This window comes from Hipposideros armiger, unplaced genomic scaffold (genome assembly GCF_001890085.2).
Source record: "Hipposideros armiger isolate ML-2016 unplaced genomic scaffold, ASM189008v1 scaffold_983, whole genome shotgun sequence".
NCBI classification, from domain to species: Eukaryota; Metazoa; Chordata; class Mammalia; order Chiroptera; family Hipposideridae; genus Hipposideros; species Hipposideros armiger.
In genome coordinates this window covers 80,628-95,893 of record NW_017732333.1, presented here as the reverse complement: position 1 = coordinate 95,893, position 15,266 = coordinate 80,628, and the positions used below count along the sequence as shown (strand labels likewise).

The 15,266-nt window shown below is 67.1% G+C and overlaps 1 protein-coding gene across 1 annotated transcript in view; it reads right to left on the bottom strand.

The window, feature by feature from the left end:
* The window catches only part of MUC6 (mucin 6, oligomeric mucus/gel-forming), a 19,599-nt gene extending 6,645 nt beyond the window's left edge, over positions 1 to 12,954 (bottom strand). The window contains 30 exon segments of the mRNA XM_019631069.1: positions 102 to 222; positions 225 to 242; positions 1,131 to 1,226; positions 1,535 to 1,678; positions 1,981 to 2,203; positions 2,313 to 2,552; positions 2,622 to 2,807; positions 3,190 to 3,300; positions 3,464 to 3,605; positions 3,774 to 3,925; positions 4,323 to 4,432; positions 4,518 to 4,570; positions 4,647 to 4,896; positions 5,021 to 5,153; positions 5,237 to 5,331; positions 5,416 to 5,577; positions 5,839 to 5,976; positions 6,064 to 6,136; positions 6,293 to 6,397; positions 6,552 to 6,690; positions 6,850 to 6,970; positions 7,442 to 7,564; positions 7,716 to 7,923; positions 8,112 to 8,221; positions 8,334 to 8,424; positions 8,750 to 8,876; positions 8,959 to 9,199; positions 9,628 to 9,690; positions 10,440 to 10,541; positions 12,897 to 12,954. Of these exon segments, the coding sequence (XP_019486614.1) occupies positions 102 to 222; positions 225 to 242; positions 1,131 to 1,226; positions 1,535 to 1,678; positions 1,981 to 2,203; positions 2,313 to 2,552; positions 2,622 to 2,807; positions 3,190 to 3,300; positions 3,464 to 3,605; positions 3,774 to 3,925; positions 4,323 to 4,432; positions 4,518 to 4,570; positions 4,647 to 4,896; positions 5,021 to 5,153; positions 5,237 to 5,331; positions 5,416 to 5,577; positions 5,839 to 5,976; positions 6,064 to 6,136; positions 6,293 to 6,397; positions 6,552 to 6,690; positions 6,850 to 6,970; positions 7,442 to 7,564; positions 7,716 to 7,923; positions 8,112 to 8,221; positions 8,334 to 8,424; positions 8,750 to 8,876; positions 8,959 to 9,199; positions 9,628 to 9,690; positions 10,440 to 10,541; positions 12,897 to 12,954 (3,935 nt within the window).
* Between the last annotated feature and the right edge of the window lie 2,312 nt (positions 12,955 to 15,266).

The window sequence follows — 15,266 nt, the reverse complement described above, 5'->3', positions numbered from 1 at the left end:
TTTCATTCTGAGGCTTCTCTCTTAGTTTGTAGGCAGCCACCATCTTCCCGTGTGCTCATGTGACTTCTTTTGTGGGCGTGGGAGTGTGTGGGGGGGTGGGCGTAAAGCCGATGGTGGGGGTTGCAGGTGTGGGTAGGGAGCCTGGCGAGGGCGCGGTGGAGCTGAGCCCCGTGGTCCTGAGGGTAGCCGTGGTGGGCGTGGTCTTTGTGGGAGGCGAGCCTGAGTGGGCAGATGGGCCGTTACTGCGGGGCACACCCTTGGAGGGAGCCCCTTCTCTTGTTCGCTGGGCCCCCAAGCCATGCAGCAGCCCTACCCAGGTGTGCTGGATGGGAGGCACAGGGGCTGACCTGTGGCCCTCCTAGGACAGCGTGAGCGCCCATCCGCCCTGCTGTGACAGTGGCCATCTGACGAGGACACCATGGGGCCCCGTTGGTCAGCCAGGAGATAAGCTTTCATGCAGACCCCTGTGCCTCCCTGGTCAGCACACACTGCCCCACAGTGCAGGGCAGCCCGCCCCAGGGACACCCCTGTGCACACCCTTCCCTGCCCACGCCCGTGCCACAGACACGGCTGGGCCGACTGAGCATCCAGGGGCGCCCCGGGGGAGCGCTGCTTCACCTTGGCACCTAGTGTACGTGCAATCACCTGTGGGCGGCGACTGCGAGGGCGGCGGGGGCAGCAGACCTGCAACAGGAAGGGCGCTCAGGGCACCGCCCCCTCCCCCAGCCCTTCTGAAGTCCTCAGGTGTGTCCCCAGGGCCTGAGTCAGATGCTGGCCAGAGGCTGAGGGCCAGGGGGTGGAGCCACCACGGAGGCGGGGCCTCTTCTCCCTCCTCCCCGCCCGTCTCACCCCTCCCAGCGCCCCACAGCCATGCTGGTAGCCTGGCAGCCCGGACACTGCCCACCTTAGGGCAGCTCTCCAGGCCCCCTGTCATCCCCAGGAGGTCCCCACTCCCGCACACCCAGCAGGCTGGCAGGGATGGGGGCTTGTGAGTCAGCATCTGGTGGGGAGGGGAGGCCTGGTCTTCTCCCTGTGTCTCTGCTGTCTGGGGACTGGGTGGGGGGGGGCGTTCAGCACCCCAGGGGCACAGCCTGGGGAGTAGGCAGCTGGCCTGAGGTGCGTGTGGGGGCCGGGTGGGGGTGGGGACCGAGGACTGAGCTTACGGCATGGCACGCATGTCCCCTTGTCCTGGTCAAAGTACTCATCCTGGGTGCAGTTGTAGCAGCCTGGGGTGGAGGGCGTGTGGACAGCGGCCAGTCGTCAGTGCCTGGAGCTGGAAGCTCCTCTTCCCGGAGCCTCAGCTCCTCCCCTCTGCCCACAGCCACTCCCGACCTCCCCCCTGAACCTCAGACAAGGGTGCTCACCTTGGTCCCTACGCCCAGCCGCCCTGCGCTGTGCTGCCGCCTCCCCCACCTCCCTCCAGCTGCCCCGCCCTCACTTCTCCCACCCTTGACCCTCAGGCCCCCCACACACACACACACCAGCCCGGGAAGCCACCAGTTCCCTGAGCAGACCTCCCTCTCCACAGCCGTACCTTCGATGTTGGTGTCTGGGAGGCTCTGCAGCTGCTGGGGGCAGAGGCACGGCTGGTAGTGCCACGTGCAGTTGGCCTCCTGGGTGTACTGGAACTGGCCGTCACCCACCCGCGTGTGGGTGTTGTAGAAGCCGCAGTAGATGGCTGGGAGGACAGGCACCCATCAGGTGACCCTGAGCCCGCCACGGAGCCCCTGGGCAGTGCGGGCCCGGGAACCTGCGTGTGCGCCTGGGATGGTCCGTCTGCAGGGTCTCCCCGCGGGACATAGCCCGCTGCCCACCCCGGGAGGAGCGCTGCAGCCAGAGCAGCCCGCGTAGGGCGCCGGTGGACAGGAGGAGGGCACTCACGGCAGAAGTCGGTGGTCCTGCAGTCCACCTACTCGGGGTTGTACTGGCAGGCCTTGGCGCGGGAGGCCATAGGGCCGGAGAGACAACCCCACTGGCTACGGGGGGCGCTCACACAGCTGTGGCGGGCACACACCTGGCTGTAGGAAATGCCCAACTCGCTGGTGAGGGAACTCTCCTTGCTGCGGCAAGAATCCACCTGCCTAGTGTGAGAGGCCATTCGCGTGGGGGAAGAACAGACCCCCGTGGGGGTGCAACCCACCTGGCTGTGGCGGGAACCCACCTGGCTGGGGCGGAAACCCACCTGGCTGGGGTAGGAACCCACCTGGTTGTGGCAAAAACCCACCTGGCTGTGGCGGGAACCCACCTGGCTGTGGCGGGAACTCACCTGGCTGTGGCGGGAACCCACCTGGCTGTGGCGGGAACCCACTCACCTGGCTGTGGCAGGCGGCGAAGGTCTGGCTGTTGATGATGCCGCACTTGCGCTCGGCCCAGGCCCGGCGGAAGGTGTTGCGGCTGCAGGGGTCCAGCGCGAAGCCGGCGTCCCCGCACAGCGGGCTCTCCTTCCACGAGTTCACAAACTCCAGCTCGCCGGACGCCACGTACTTGCTGCGTGTCTCAAAGTCATCCTTCATGTTGCCGTTGTAGTTGCCGCACAAGCCGCACAGGGCGTCCTGCGGGGGCCAGTGTCAGGCGGGCGGGCGCCGCCCCATGCCCGGGGCGCCGGCGGGGGCAGCACGTACCTGGGAGGCACGAGCCATCTTGATGAAGACGGTCATGTGCTTGTTCCAGATGAGGGTCAGGTTGTAGGCGCTGCCGACAGTGACGTCCAGCACCAGGTGCAAGGAGCCGGCCTTCACCCGGAAGCGCACGTCGGGGTTCGCCCCGCTGACCGTGTAGTTCCTGTCTGCCAGCGTGATGGACAGGTCCTGTGGGGCAGGGTTGTCACAGGGCTGCCCGCCCCAGGCCGGTGGCCGCTCAGTGCCTCCAGCTGCCTCCCCGCCCACGCTCCCCCCGGGCAGGGTGGACCGAGTCCCTTAAGGACATGTGTGGCCAGTGCCGGCTGACGGCCTGCCCTCTAGAGCCTGCTGTAGGTGGAAGCTGCCAGAACATCATGGACACTGTGCCGAGGGCTGAGTCAGGCTTCTGGAAGGACTCGCCTCTCCCAGGCTGTCCAGCTCCGGGAGACACTGCTGCCTATCGTGTGGATGAGGGGACCAGGGCAGGGGGGCCATGGGTGGCAGGCGGTACTGAGGGGCAAGGACCTGCTGCTTGGTGGTGAGGTGTGGGGACACCCGCCTGGCTGCTCACCCCCAGGGAGATCCTGATGGCCCGCGAGCAGGTGACGCCCGACTTCCCGCACACAACGTTCTCCGTCAGGATCTTGAAGGTGGGTTGTGAGTTGTTGGCACCGCAGCCATCCTGTGGGAAGGGGCCGCTGAGGTAGATCCCACCAGGGCCTCACCGTTCCCCCCAAGGCCTCACCGTGCCCCCCAGGGCCTCACTGTTCCCCCCAAGGCCTCACTGTGCCCCCCAGGGCCTCACCGTGTACCCCAAGGCCTCACCGTGCCCCCAAAGGCCTCACCGTGACCAGAATGTATTCGCAATTGCCGTCAAACACAAACCGCTGCCCGTCGAAGGTGACCACGTGGCCCTCCCCATAGAGGGTGCAGGTGGATGTGCAGTGGGCGCTCTGCTGGCACGTCCACTTCCCCCTCGAGCAGGTGCTGGGGGAGGAGCAGGCCATTATGGGGTTTTGGGGATACCCGGCCACCCATGCCCCCCGCAGGATGCTGACCTGCATGGAGTTGGTGGGGGACCCCTTGCCAACCCCAGACACCCTGAGGACATCCCCAGGCCACTGGCCTTCCGGGGTGTTGGGGGCTGCGGCTCACCAGGTCTCACAGCTGGTGTGGAGCTCGGCGCCCCGGGGGTAGGAGACCCCTGCAAACTCGCATGGGCACTCCTCGGGGGGCACGCACTGCCCGCTGGCGTTCTCGTAGAGCCCCTCGGCACAGACGCAGCCAGGCTCGCACTTGGTGGGCACCTGCAGGGGGAGGGTCAGCAGCGCCTGGGAGGGGCCCCCACGTTCCTCCCAGACCTGCTCCCTGCAGCCACCCTGCTCTGCGCCTTCTGTTAGCAAACCCGCCCCTCCCTTAGGGAAGGTTCCGGTGCCTCTGTGTCACTGCTGGGCTGTTGTGTCCCCTCCTCCCTCTCCCCAAGCTGGGGGCGCCCCACCCAGTCCCACAGGCCACGCTCCTTATGGGGACAGGGACGGAGGGACGGAGGGACAGAGCTCGGCCCCGCCTTTCCTGGAGGTTTGTGGACATCGTCTCATGGCCCCGTGAGAGGCTCTGGGCGTCCACTACAGGAACGTCCACCACACTGTGCAGTGGGGACCTCCCCCTGGGGAGCGCCTTGCCCCTTGCTCGCCCCAGCCTTACGCAGGCAGTGCCGGTGGCCAGCATCTGGCACGTGGGGGCACAGGCCGCCCCAAACTTGTTCTCTGAGGACTGGCTGCAGGACTGGAAAGTCTTGGGGGCTGAGCAGGATGCTGCAGGGAAGGGGGTGCAGGTGAGGCGGGCTCGGGGGCCACAGCACACCACGGTCCAGGCTACCGCCTCGGTCGCACTACATACCCAGAAGCATCTGCGGCTGCCCCCGGCAGCTCAGCCGCCCGTTGACGCAGTAGCTGCAAGAGAGGCCATGTGAGTGGGCGGCCCTGAGGCAGGGGCCGCAGGCCACCCACCCAGGACCCGGTCACGCACCAGATGACGCCATTGACCACGGCGGACTGGTCTGCCAGGATGAACTTGTGGTTGTCCAGGAGGCAGGGGCACTGGGTCTTGCGCACACACTCGCTCTTGTGGTTCAGGTAGGTGCCCTCAGGGCAGTTGCAGCCGTCCACGGGGACGGCGCTGGGGTGGCACTCGGCTGTGCGGTCGGACAGTGAGAAGCACGTGTGGTCGCAGGCCCGGCTGTCGTAGCTAAACGTCCGGTTGCCCGTGCAGGGAATGGCTGCAGGGGAGCGGGAGTCAGGCCCTGGGGATGGCCGGGCAGGGCCAGGGCTCTGGGCCCTGGAGCCCCGTTGTGCCCCCTGCCCTCCCATGACCCCGGGGCCCCCTCCTGCCCCGGCACGCACTGCAGTTGTCCACACTGCTCCTCCAGCCCCAGAGCAGGATGCCCCGCGAGGCGCACGTGTGGGCGTAGTCCCCTAGGGCAGCGCAGATGTACGGGAAGGTCTCCTCGTAGTTGCAGGCCTGGTACACGCACCTCTGCAGGGAGATAGCTGCATGGGTGCACGCCCTCCCGCCGCCCAGGCTCCCCGGGCTGCCGCCGGCCAGCAGGCCCTGCCCACCTTGTAGAAGGGCTTGGGGTTCACCACGGCGTGGCACTTCTCGAACACCGTGCCTTTCTTCACCAGCACCGAGCAGTGGGTCTCCGCGCACACCTCTGCGGGGACAGGCCTGGTGGGTCTCCCGCTCGCCTGTGTGCATTTCCCGCCGACTCCACAACCCCCTGGGGCCCGGTACTCACTGTTGAGCTGGCTCATGGAGCAGGGGTCGGTCTCACGCTCCAGTGCGGTCGGACAGTTCCCCGCCCGCCAGGAGTCCACAAAGAGCGAGGCAGTGCCCTCGGCGATGCCCATACTGGTTGTGAAGTCATCAGTCGTGTCCCCATTGAAGTTTCCGCAGAGCCCTGAGCCATCCAGGCCATGAGGACGGGCTGACCTGCGTCCCTGCCCTGCCCCGCGCCCCCCCTAACCGTGCCATGGACTAGTGGCCATCACTGGCTGCACCCCTGGGAGGGCCGGCCTTCAGGAGGAGCTGGCCTGGGGCCGTGGCCGCTGGACCTGCTGGCTCCGTGCAAGGCTGGGTGGGCCCCTTCACCTCTGACATGGCCAAGCCAGGTGGGGACCGGGCAGCCGGCTGACCCTGGGCAGGTGGGGGAGGGCCTCACCTCTGGTCTGGCCTCTGAACTGGGGCCCGACGGTGACGTACACCTGGAACACAGGCTGGAGCTGGATCACGAGCTCCAGCCCAAAGCTGGTGGCCATCTGGAGGTGGGTGGACGTCTGCCTGAAGACCGTGATGTTGCCTGGGGGGAACAGGTGCTCAGCAGGCCGCCTGCTTTGGGACCCTGGCCACTGAGGCTCCGGGCACTAGGCAGGAGCTGTGGACGTACCGGTCTTGTATGGCAGCCACTTGACGTCTCCGTTGTTGGTGATCACCTCGTCCTGAGAGATCACGATTTTGTCCTGGAGGGAGAGGGGCCTGAGTCACGTGGGGCCGGGAGGCGGGGGAGGCGTCCCCTCCTGCAGGCCAGGCAGGGAGCAGCAGGAGTGGGACGCAGTGGGGCCGCGTCTGCTCAGGGACCTGGGTGGGAGCAGCGGCAGCAGACAGAGCAGCCTTACCTGGCTGGACATGTAGATGACTGCGACCAGGGAGGTCTCCGAGTGCGAGTACCCAGACTTGTCGTATACGGCCATGACGGAGCCCCCGTCAGGGAGCTGGGGGCTCTGGAGGAGGGCGATCAGTACAGAGGGCTGGGGCTTGTGGCAGGACCCCTGGTGATGCCCCCACGGTGGCCCCTCCTGGCAATCCCCTGGGAGACCCCCAGGGTGGCCCCTCCTGGCAATCCCCTGGGAGACCCCCATGGCAGGCATGTCCCACCTGGAGGAGGACGTAGGTGCAGGTGCCATGGAAGCGGTAGGGCCTGGCATCGAACGTGGTGACAAAGGAGCCGCCTTCCAGGGCACAGCGCCGGGGGCAGGGACGCTCCTCACACTCCCAGTGTCCCATGGTGCACCGACTGTGGATGGAGAGGGTGACCCAGAGCGGCCGGCAGGGCTGCCGGGTCCAGGCGGCATCCCAGGGTGCTCTGGGCTGGCAGAGCTGGCTGCCCCCAGGATCCCGTGGCCTCCGTGTCCCCATCCTGTCTCTGTGCCTTCACAGGCTGCCCCCCACTCACCAGGTGCGGCAGGCGTCTGCTGTGACCTCCCCGGGAGCGTAGGCCACCCCGCCAAGTGTGCAGGGGCACTGGGCGACAGGCACGCAGGTGAGGTTTTTGGAGATGTCGTCAAGAACCATACCTGCAGGAAGGGGTTTCCTGGGGCTGCGGAAAGGAGAGGCCCTCCCGCCCTCCTGCTGGGCAGCCGCGCCCGGCCTGTCCCCCAGGAGGCCCTTGTCCCGCTCCTAACCCGTCCCTGGCTCTGGGCGATGTCCCAGTGGAGCCTTTGGTTGTGACCGCCTCCGGGCCCGTCCACGCTGCAGTGTCCCCCCGCTTCGTGCCAGCATGCCCAGGCTGAGGGGCCGTTCCTGGTGGGCAGCAGGCCCTGTCCCAGGTCTAGCTCAAACCCCACCTCTTCCCAGCAGCCTTTTGGACCCCCCAGTGGGCACCACCTCACTGCCCTGTGGATTTGCACGCGTGACTGTGGAACGCTGTGGGGGCAGTAAGGGGTCCTGGCTCCAACATGCTGGGTGGGGCAGCATGCCAGGCGGGGCGGGGGCTGATGCCCTGCCTTGGCTCATCTGCAGGGGTCCTGTGGTGAGTGGGGCCTCACCTTCTGGGCAGAAGCAGCCGAAGGTGCAAAAGCTGGAGCAGCTGTGCTGTGGGTTCGAGCAGGTCTTGACGCAGGCCTCGCCACACTCCTGGTACACCTGGTTGGCTGGGCACTGGCCCAGGGCTGCAGGCACACGGTGGCCGGGTGAGACGGGCAGGCGCACCACAGGGTCTCCGCTGCCTGCCCAGCTCGCCCTCCCCCTGCGTGTCCGTCCCATCTGGGACAAGGCCGGAGTCGGGGCCCTGGCACTCCCTGCTGCCCTCCCAGGACTCACAGCAGAGGCTGGGGCCGCGCCAGTGGCTGACGGGCTGGCCGGCCATGCTGCACTGGCGCGAGTACTCAGACAGCGTGGCACAGCTGCAGTTCTGCTGGCCCGGCTGGGCACACGCAGCCATGTCCGCCTGGCAGCTCCGCAGGAAATGCTCCTTGGGCACCGTGCACTTGGAGGACACCAGGGTCAGCAGCCGGGCGCAGGTCTGGGCCTGGGTAGAGGGCCACTCAGGGTCACGGAGGTCAAAGCCCTGTCCCACACCCGGTGCTTTTTGACTCGGACGGCTGGGGGTGTCGGCCTTGGGGATCCCCTCAGAGCCCCACTTGGGGACCCCCTCAGGCTGGCCCCACTGTGGCTGAAGGGCTCCCGTGACCCTAATGGCAGTGCCACCTCACGTACATGCTCTGCCTGCAGGACCTGGGGGCTGGGGATGGCTTCATAGGCGCAGATCTCATTGGGGTCATCCAACTTCTGGAGGGCGGCGTACTTGTGGGGTTCCAGGAGTTTGCCTGGGGGTACGGACGGAGCAAGGTCAGCACCATGCGCTGGCCTGGGGGCACGGACGGGGCAAGGTCAGCACCATGCGCTGGCCGCAGGGCTCTGGGCCCCACCCCCACCTACCATCCTCGCTCAGAAATTCGTTGGTCTTCTTGCCGTCGAAGTTCCCGCAGAGTCCGCACACCCTGCCCATGTGCTTCTCCTCCACCAGGACCTGTGGACGGGCACCACCGTGGTGTGAGCGGGGCTCCAGGACCCCTCGCCCAGAAGCACAGCCACTCACCCCTGCTCCCGGGGCCCGGGCACTGCCCACAGTGCAGGTTGGCACGAGCCTTCCCTCCCCCTCCCGGGGGGCCTCCTGACTCGCGGGATTGTCCTCATTTTCAAGGAGGGGAACTGAGCCACCAGCGAAGCCCAGGCTCCTGCCTGGGGTCAGGAGGCTGGTCAGGACCCCCACCCCAAGGAGGGCGGCCCCCCGGCCCTGCCCGCCAACCTGTGCGCCCCCAGCTGTGGCCACCCCACCCCGCCGGCATCCTCACCATGAGGTGGGTCCCCGGTCCCCACATGACCACCAGCTCCAGCTCCAGCTGTCTGGCCACCAGCCGCACGCTCTGGCCAAAGGGTGTGATCTGCAGCCCGCTGCTGGTGTAGGGCAGGCTCACCGCCCTGTGGGGAGAGAGCGGTCAGCGGCCAGCCCTCGGCCCCGTGGCCGCTCCCTTGTCCCCAGCCACCCGGCCACACGGCTCACCCCACGTCTTTGATGGAGATGACCCCCTTCTGTGCGGTGATCACAGAGGCCCCCAGCTCCACAATGACCCTGGAGATGCTGCCCCTGGGCCCTCGCCGCAGCTGGACGCTGAAGGTGGGGGAGGCGTCCTTGCAGGTGGCCGTGAAGACGTAGTTGCAGGTTCCCTCGAAGTCGTACACGTGGCCGTCGAAGGTGGAGAAGTGGCCGGCCCCCCACGTGGAGCACCAGCCCCTGCCTGGAGCTGGGGAGAGAGCCGGTGGGGTCTCAGAGCTCTGTGTGCCCCCGGCTGGTGGGGCAAGTGGGGGCGGCCTGGCCCCATGAGCCGCGCCCTGCCCCCCGGGGCCCCACACTCAGACACAAGTGGCCTCGCATGCCCCAGACCCTCCTGGGGCGGGTGTGAGAGGCCCCCACCCTTCTCCCCTGTGCCCAGAGCTGGGGCCTGCCTCCCGCCCTAGCCTACAGCAACGCAAGTCACTGCTGTGGTGGGGACCTGTGGCCTCGTCAGCCCCAGGGTCTGTGGGGCTCAGCCCCCATCTCACAAGACCCTCCACCGCTGGCAGCACAAGCTTGTCTCCCCCAGGAGAGTGGCTGGCGAGGCTCCTCTGTAGCTAGATGCCCTTCGTGGAAACCCCAGACCGTGGGCGCCTGTGGCAGGGCCGTGGCCCTCACCTGTGTGTGGGGAGTCCGTCGGCCTCTGGGGGTCAGGCTGTGCAAAACGGGAGTCGTCCAGGCCTGCGTGGACAGGGCCTGGTCAGTGCTGGGGGCTCCTGCTTCTGCTCCCCTGCCCCCTGGCGCGAAGCACTAGCCGTGAGCAGGGCCCAGGGCAGGGCGGGGACCACAGCCTGGCACCAGGCCTGCGCTCAGCCCCTGTGTGCCCTTCACACCTCTGACTTCTGTTCGTCATTTGTTCATTCATTCATCCATTCATTCACTAGTTCTGCACGTCTGCAGAGGGAGCACCTGTCATGTACCTGTCACAACCTGCTGGGTGCAGGAGACACAGTGGGGACAAGGTTCTCCCAAGGGCAAGGTGTGCACAGACACACACACACACACATGCGCGCACGTGCACATGCACACATAAACATGCGTGCATACACAGGCACATGCACGTGTGCACATGTGTACACACGTGCACACACAGGCACATGCATGTGCGCATGCACATGCACATGCGCGCGCACACATGCACAGACACACATGCACACATGGGTAGTGAGCAGGGCCTGAGCGCTTAGGAGCGGCAGCCCGGGTCATGCTGGAAGGACAGGGATGTTTGGGGAGTGGTGTGCGTGGCCAAGTGCCCTCCTCAGGGCAGGGGGGTCCCTGACAGTGGACACCAGCTCTCTCTGGGGCCCCCGGCCCTGGGGCCTGCCAGGCCCCCATCACTCGCTCACTTCCTGGAGGTGCCAGGCCCCTCTGGGTTTGACAGGACAAACAGGCAGCCGCCACCAGCCCCGCTGCCTCTGGGGCGGGCTCACATGGGTTTGGGGGCAGCCGGAAGGTGGGCTCCTGCGTGGACCTCATTGGGTGGTTGTTATGGGGGAGCAGGGTGAGCCCTGAGCTCAGAGGGGCTCGGGGGTCTGTGGGCATATGGGAAGCAGGGGAGAGCTAGGGACGGCTCGGGGCTGGGGGCATCTGTGGGGTGACAGCCTGCTGTCTGGCTGCACCCCGTGTTCCCAGCTCGGCCCACGCTGTCTCCCTCTGAGGTCCACTCGCTCTGGAGTCCACGCCTGCCTGTGTGGTCAGAGGCTGACTGAAGCCGGACGCCCCACTGGGCTTCTCTCTCTCCAGGGGCTTTAAAAGTGGCTGGTTTCCTGCTTTCTTCCTCCACACCTATCGGCCTCCCAGGCAGTCCTGGGGCTGGTGACCATTGCCAGAGAAATGCACAGGTGACCTGGGGCAGGAAGCACTGGCTCCCGCCGGCCACTCCCGGCAAATAAGTGACCTTGCTCAGGGGAGCTGGAGTGGGGGCCTCACCTGGGGGCCTCCCTGTGGCCCTCCGCTGCCCCTGTTCCCCACTGCAGTCCTTCCAGAGGCTCCCGTGGGTCTGGGATGAAGTCCAGGTCACCGGCGGGCAGGTGACGGGGCCGTGACCTCTCCAGCCCCCTGGCTCCAATTTAAAGGCCCTCCCGGGGCCTCCATCCTGCCATGACTCCTGGGTGTGATGCTGGCCCCCCCCCCAGCACTGGGCGCCCTCAGCCGTGCGTCTCTGGGCGAGGCCCCCGCTGGGGCAGGCGGCACTTAGGTCGTGTTGATCTGCCTTTCCGATGGGGCTGACACTGGGCCCTGGGCCTCCTCCCCCTGATCACGCGGGTCCCCATCTCAACCCCTCCTCTCAGCTCACCACCCCCCACCCCCATCCCCATCCCCGGATGTCTCAGATCTTGTCCCCTGTGCCCCCAGAGGGTGAAGTGGTCCCTCCACCGGCTCCGCTGGGGGCCAGCCTCTCCGAGCCCTGTCCTGTCCCCTTTGCTCCATCCCACCCCGGCCACTGGTCTCAGCTCTGTGTGAACAGTGACCTCCGCCTCGGCAGGGGGGCTCCTTTAAAGACATCCGGGAGGCTGGGCTGGGTGTCATTTTGCCGCTGCCCTGGGACCATCCGTGCTTCCCACCACTGGGCCCAGGCGCTGACCCCTGGCCGGCACGGAGCCTGCAGGGCAGACTGGTCTGCCACCCCTCAGCCCCGGGACTGGCCATGCCGCGCTCTGAGCACCCGCCGTTTCTTCTGCTCGCTTGGCGGCGCCTGCCTGTTCCAGTTCAACCTGGCCGCTCAGGGGCCCCCTTCCCGGCTGCGAGATCCCGGCGCCAGATCGCGCCTCTGGCCCGGGAGGGAATGGCCAGTGCAGAGCTGGTGCTGAGACAGGCCTGTCCCACCCTGTGTGGCTGTCACCCTGGACACCCACAGCCCCTCCCCATGCCTGCAGACCACACCTCACGCCACCAGCGCCCCCGCACCTCTCTCCCCGGCCTGTCTGGGTCCAAGTCCAGGAGTCCCCAGGGCCAGGGAGATGGCCTCTGCTGGGCAGGGGTCCTGAGTGCTGAGAGCTGCTCCCAGTGAGCAAAGCAGTGCCTGCAGGCCTGGCACCCCTCCCTGGCTGTCCCCTGAGGCTGGTGGGGACCTGGGGATGCCCGGCAGGGGCGTGTGGAGAAGACGCAGGGCCTGGGGGCTCCCCCAGTGAGAAGGGGCTTTCCTCTAGGCCACCAAGGGACCCCTTCCCTTCAGCAGCCCTTCCAGGGCCGGGGCAAGTGTGACAGCCGCCCTCGGCCTGTGGCGCAGGTGGTGCCGGGTGTGTGGCAGAAGGGACAGGGTGGGGCGGGCGGAGGAAGGGGACCCCTGCCCTGGGGGCCGGCTGGGTGAGACTGGGTCGGCTCTGGGGTGGGCGGCCCTTGCGACCCCCCACTCCTTTAATCATCCCGGCAGCCACATGAGGGGGAGATGTCACCCCACTTTCACAGACGAGGAGCCCAGGCGGGAGCCCACTGTGTGGTCATCGTTTAGCCAGGCCCATGGAGCCGGGTCACCACAGGGTGTTCTGGCCTCAGCACCCGCGGGGCCCTACGTCCACTCTGGAGACCCCTGGGGATCTCTCAGGACCCAGTGGGAGACTGGGGGTGCCTGGCTCAGAGCTGAGCCCCAGCGCTGTCTGCCCAGCGTGGCTCTGATGCTCCCGCCATTGTGGAGGTGTCTGTGTGTCCCCACGGGACGCTTGCCCACTGCAGCCCCGAGCCCTTCCTCGCCAGCACCGGGCCCCTGCGCCTTCTGACCCTCACTGGCTGGGCCAGCCGGACGGTGGCAAGTGCAGGACAGCCGGGGCAAGGAGGCGCCTCCCATCTGCCACCGTCCTCACGGCCGACCCGCCTCGGCCGAGTCGGAGAGGCAAGGCCCAGGACACTGCTGTGAGAAGCGGCCTCTGAGGACACCTGGCCCCACTCACCGGTGGCGCTGAGCGCGGCCCCCCCGCAGGAGACGAGCAGCAGCAGTGGCCCCAGCATGGCGCGTGGAGAAGAGAGGTCACCGCAGGACCTGGCCCTCCCGCCGCTGGACACCGGGCAGGCTTGCTGCACCTGTGCGCCCGAGTGGCCAGCCCGGACGCCTTATAAAGGGGCCGCAGACCCTGCCCCCGCCACGCCTGCCCACACCCCACGTTCCAGCCGACCGGAGCGGCGGTGGCCAAACAGGATCTCGGGCGCTGCTTTATCAGGACTCACACTTCTGGGAAAATTCTTAGGCGGGTAGTGGCCCCATTATCGCTCGCCTCTGAGCAGGGGGCTGGCACGTGCCCACCAGGGTCCTACAAACACCTCCCTGTTTGCTGCAGGCTGAGATTGCCATGGGCCACCCTGGGGGGCTGTTCTTGGGGGACAGTTCTGGGAGTCAGCATGGACACCGTCAGCCGTACCTTGGGAGCCGAGAAGGGGCTTGTCCAAGGCATGGGAGGAGACGCTGGGGCACCCCTCTGTCCCTGTGGGGAGCCCAAGGTCTAGGATAGCTCCTTGGGTGGGCTCTACCCTCACCCGGACCCCAGGACCTCTAAAAGGCACTAGCAGGCTAGGCCCCCCCGACCCTGGGAAGAAAGAACACTCAGTGGAAGGACCCCCCCAGAAGTGAAGCCAGTCCACACCATCCTTTGTGTGTGGGGGTTTCAGGGTGCCAGGCTGTCATGGAGGGGCATCCGGCCTTAGGGCTCAGAAGAGACAGCTGCCTGGAGGCCTGAGGAGATTTGGGGGCTGACACATGCCGGGGTGCAGGGGCTAACCCTGGAGACCCCTTCTAAGCTGGTCCCCTGGGACCTTGGGTCTGGCAGGGACAGAGGTAGAGTGGACAACCCTTGGGCCCTCAGTCACTGTCTTCTGGCCCTCTGATGGCTCTGAGCTGCTCAACGTTGGCACAGGAGCAGGGGTGGGGTGGCCTTGGGGGTCTGCCCACCTGGGGGCATCTCCGTGGGGGCTGTGCCAGCCTCAGGGTGCAGATCCCACAGGCAGAGGAGCAGGGGCTGCGCCCACAGCCCCCTGGGAGGAGGACGTGGCTCCTGGGGCAGCATTTCAGGGAGTAAGGGTGGCAGTGCCAGTGGGCCCTTGTCTATGAGCAGGGCAACTGCCAGCACTGTGAGGGGTCAGGGTGAGGGTGAGGACAGGGGGCAGCGTCATGGTCCGGGCAACGTGAGGGTCGGGTGCCCAGTGTTTTGGACCCTCGGGCAGCTGGGGACAAGGGTGGGTCTCACTGCTCTGCAGGGCAGCCCAGCCCCAAGCAGGGGCCCATAGAGGCCCCCACGTGGGAGCCTAGGGGCCTGGCTCAGGGGGCTCCCCTTTCCCAAGGGTGGTTCTGGCTCCACAGAGACTTGGGGTGTAGGAGCCCTGGGCTCCTTCCACTGAGGACCTGTGTCTGGGCCCCAGGCCTGGGCTCCCCACGTGGGACTGTGCCTCGTGTCACAGGCCATCAGACCCTGCGTGGCCTGGCGCTTGGCTGCCCTCTGCACCCTGGACACGCAGCTACATGAACGTGGGAGGTGCTGTGCGTTTAATTTAGTTTGAATAGAAAATTGTTTTAAAGAATCCGCTCTCAGAGGAGAACCTGTGGCCCAGGTGTGCACCCCGCTCAGGTGGCCGAGAGGCTGAAGGGGTTGCAGAGCCGTGAAGGGAGTCCTGGGGGTACCCTCCTGGTGCCCCCACCCCAAAACCTCCCCTGCTGGGGTCACTGCTGTGAGGAGCCTGTGGCCTGTCTGACCGTCTGTCCAGACTGCACTGAGGTGTCACCCTGTGGTCTCTCCCGCCCTCTGGTAGCTCACAGGTTTGTGGGGCCTCCTGAAGCTGCAAATGCAGGGTCCAGGCCGGGGTCCCACACGGACAGTGGGTGGGCCATCCCTCAGACCTCAGTCCGGCCCAGGTACAGAGGGCAAGGGCACCCCGATGTGGGCCTGTGGGGAGATGACATGTGAGGCCTCAGGATCCTGGTGGGAAAACACTCGGGCACTGGACCTGCACTCGGAGAGGCTGGCAGGGGTCGTCTCCCGCCTGGTGAAGCCGCCAGGGCCTGGGTGGAGCCTGGGGCTGGCGAGGCTGCAGTGCAGGCATGGGGGGGGCCGGCCCCTGGGGTCCCCTGTACGGGGCTGGCAGTGGAACTGAGCCCGGGGCCTTGTTCTCTGGTGGCCCCTCACTGCTTTACCTGCCCCTGAGGGACATACGCCCCCCAGCAGGCACCTGCCCCCAGAGCCCTGGCACGGCCGCCCCTTGGGTCCCTCACGCAGCCTCTCAGATATGCCACGGCGCCTTTCTCCCTGCTGACTGCCCCTCTGTCCCCTCCTCAC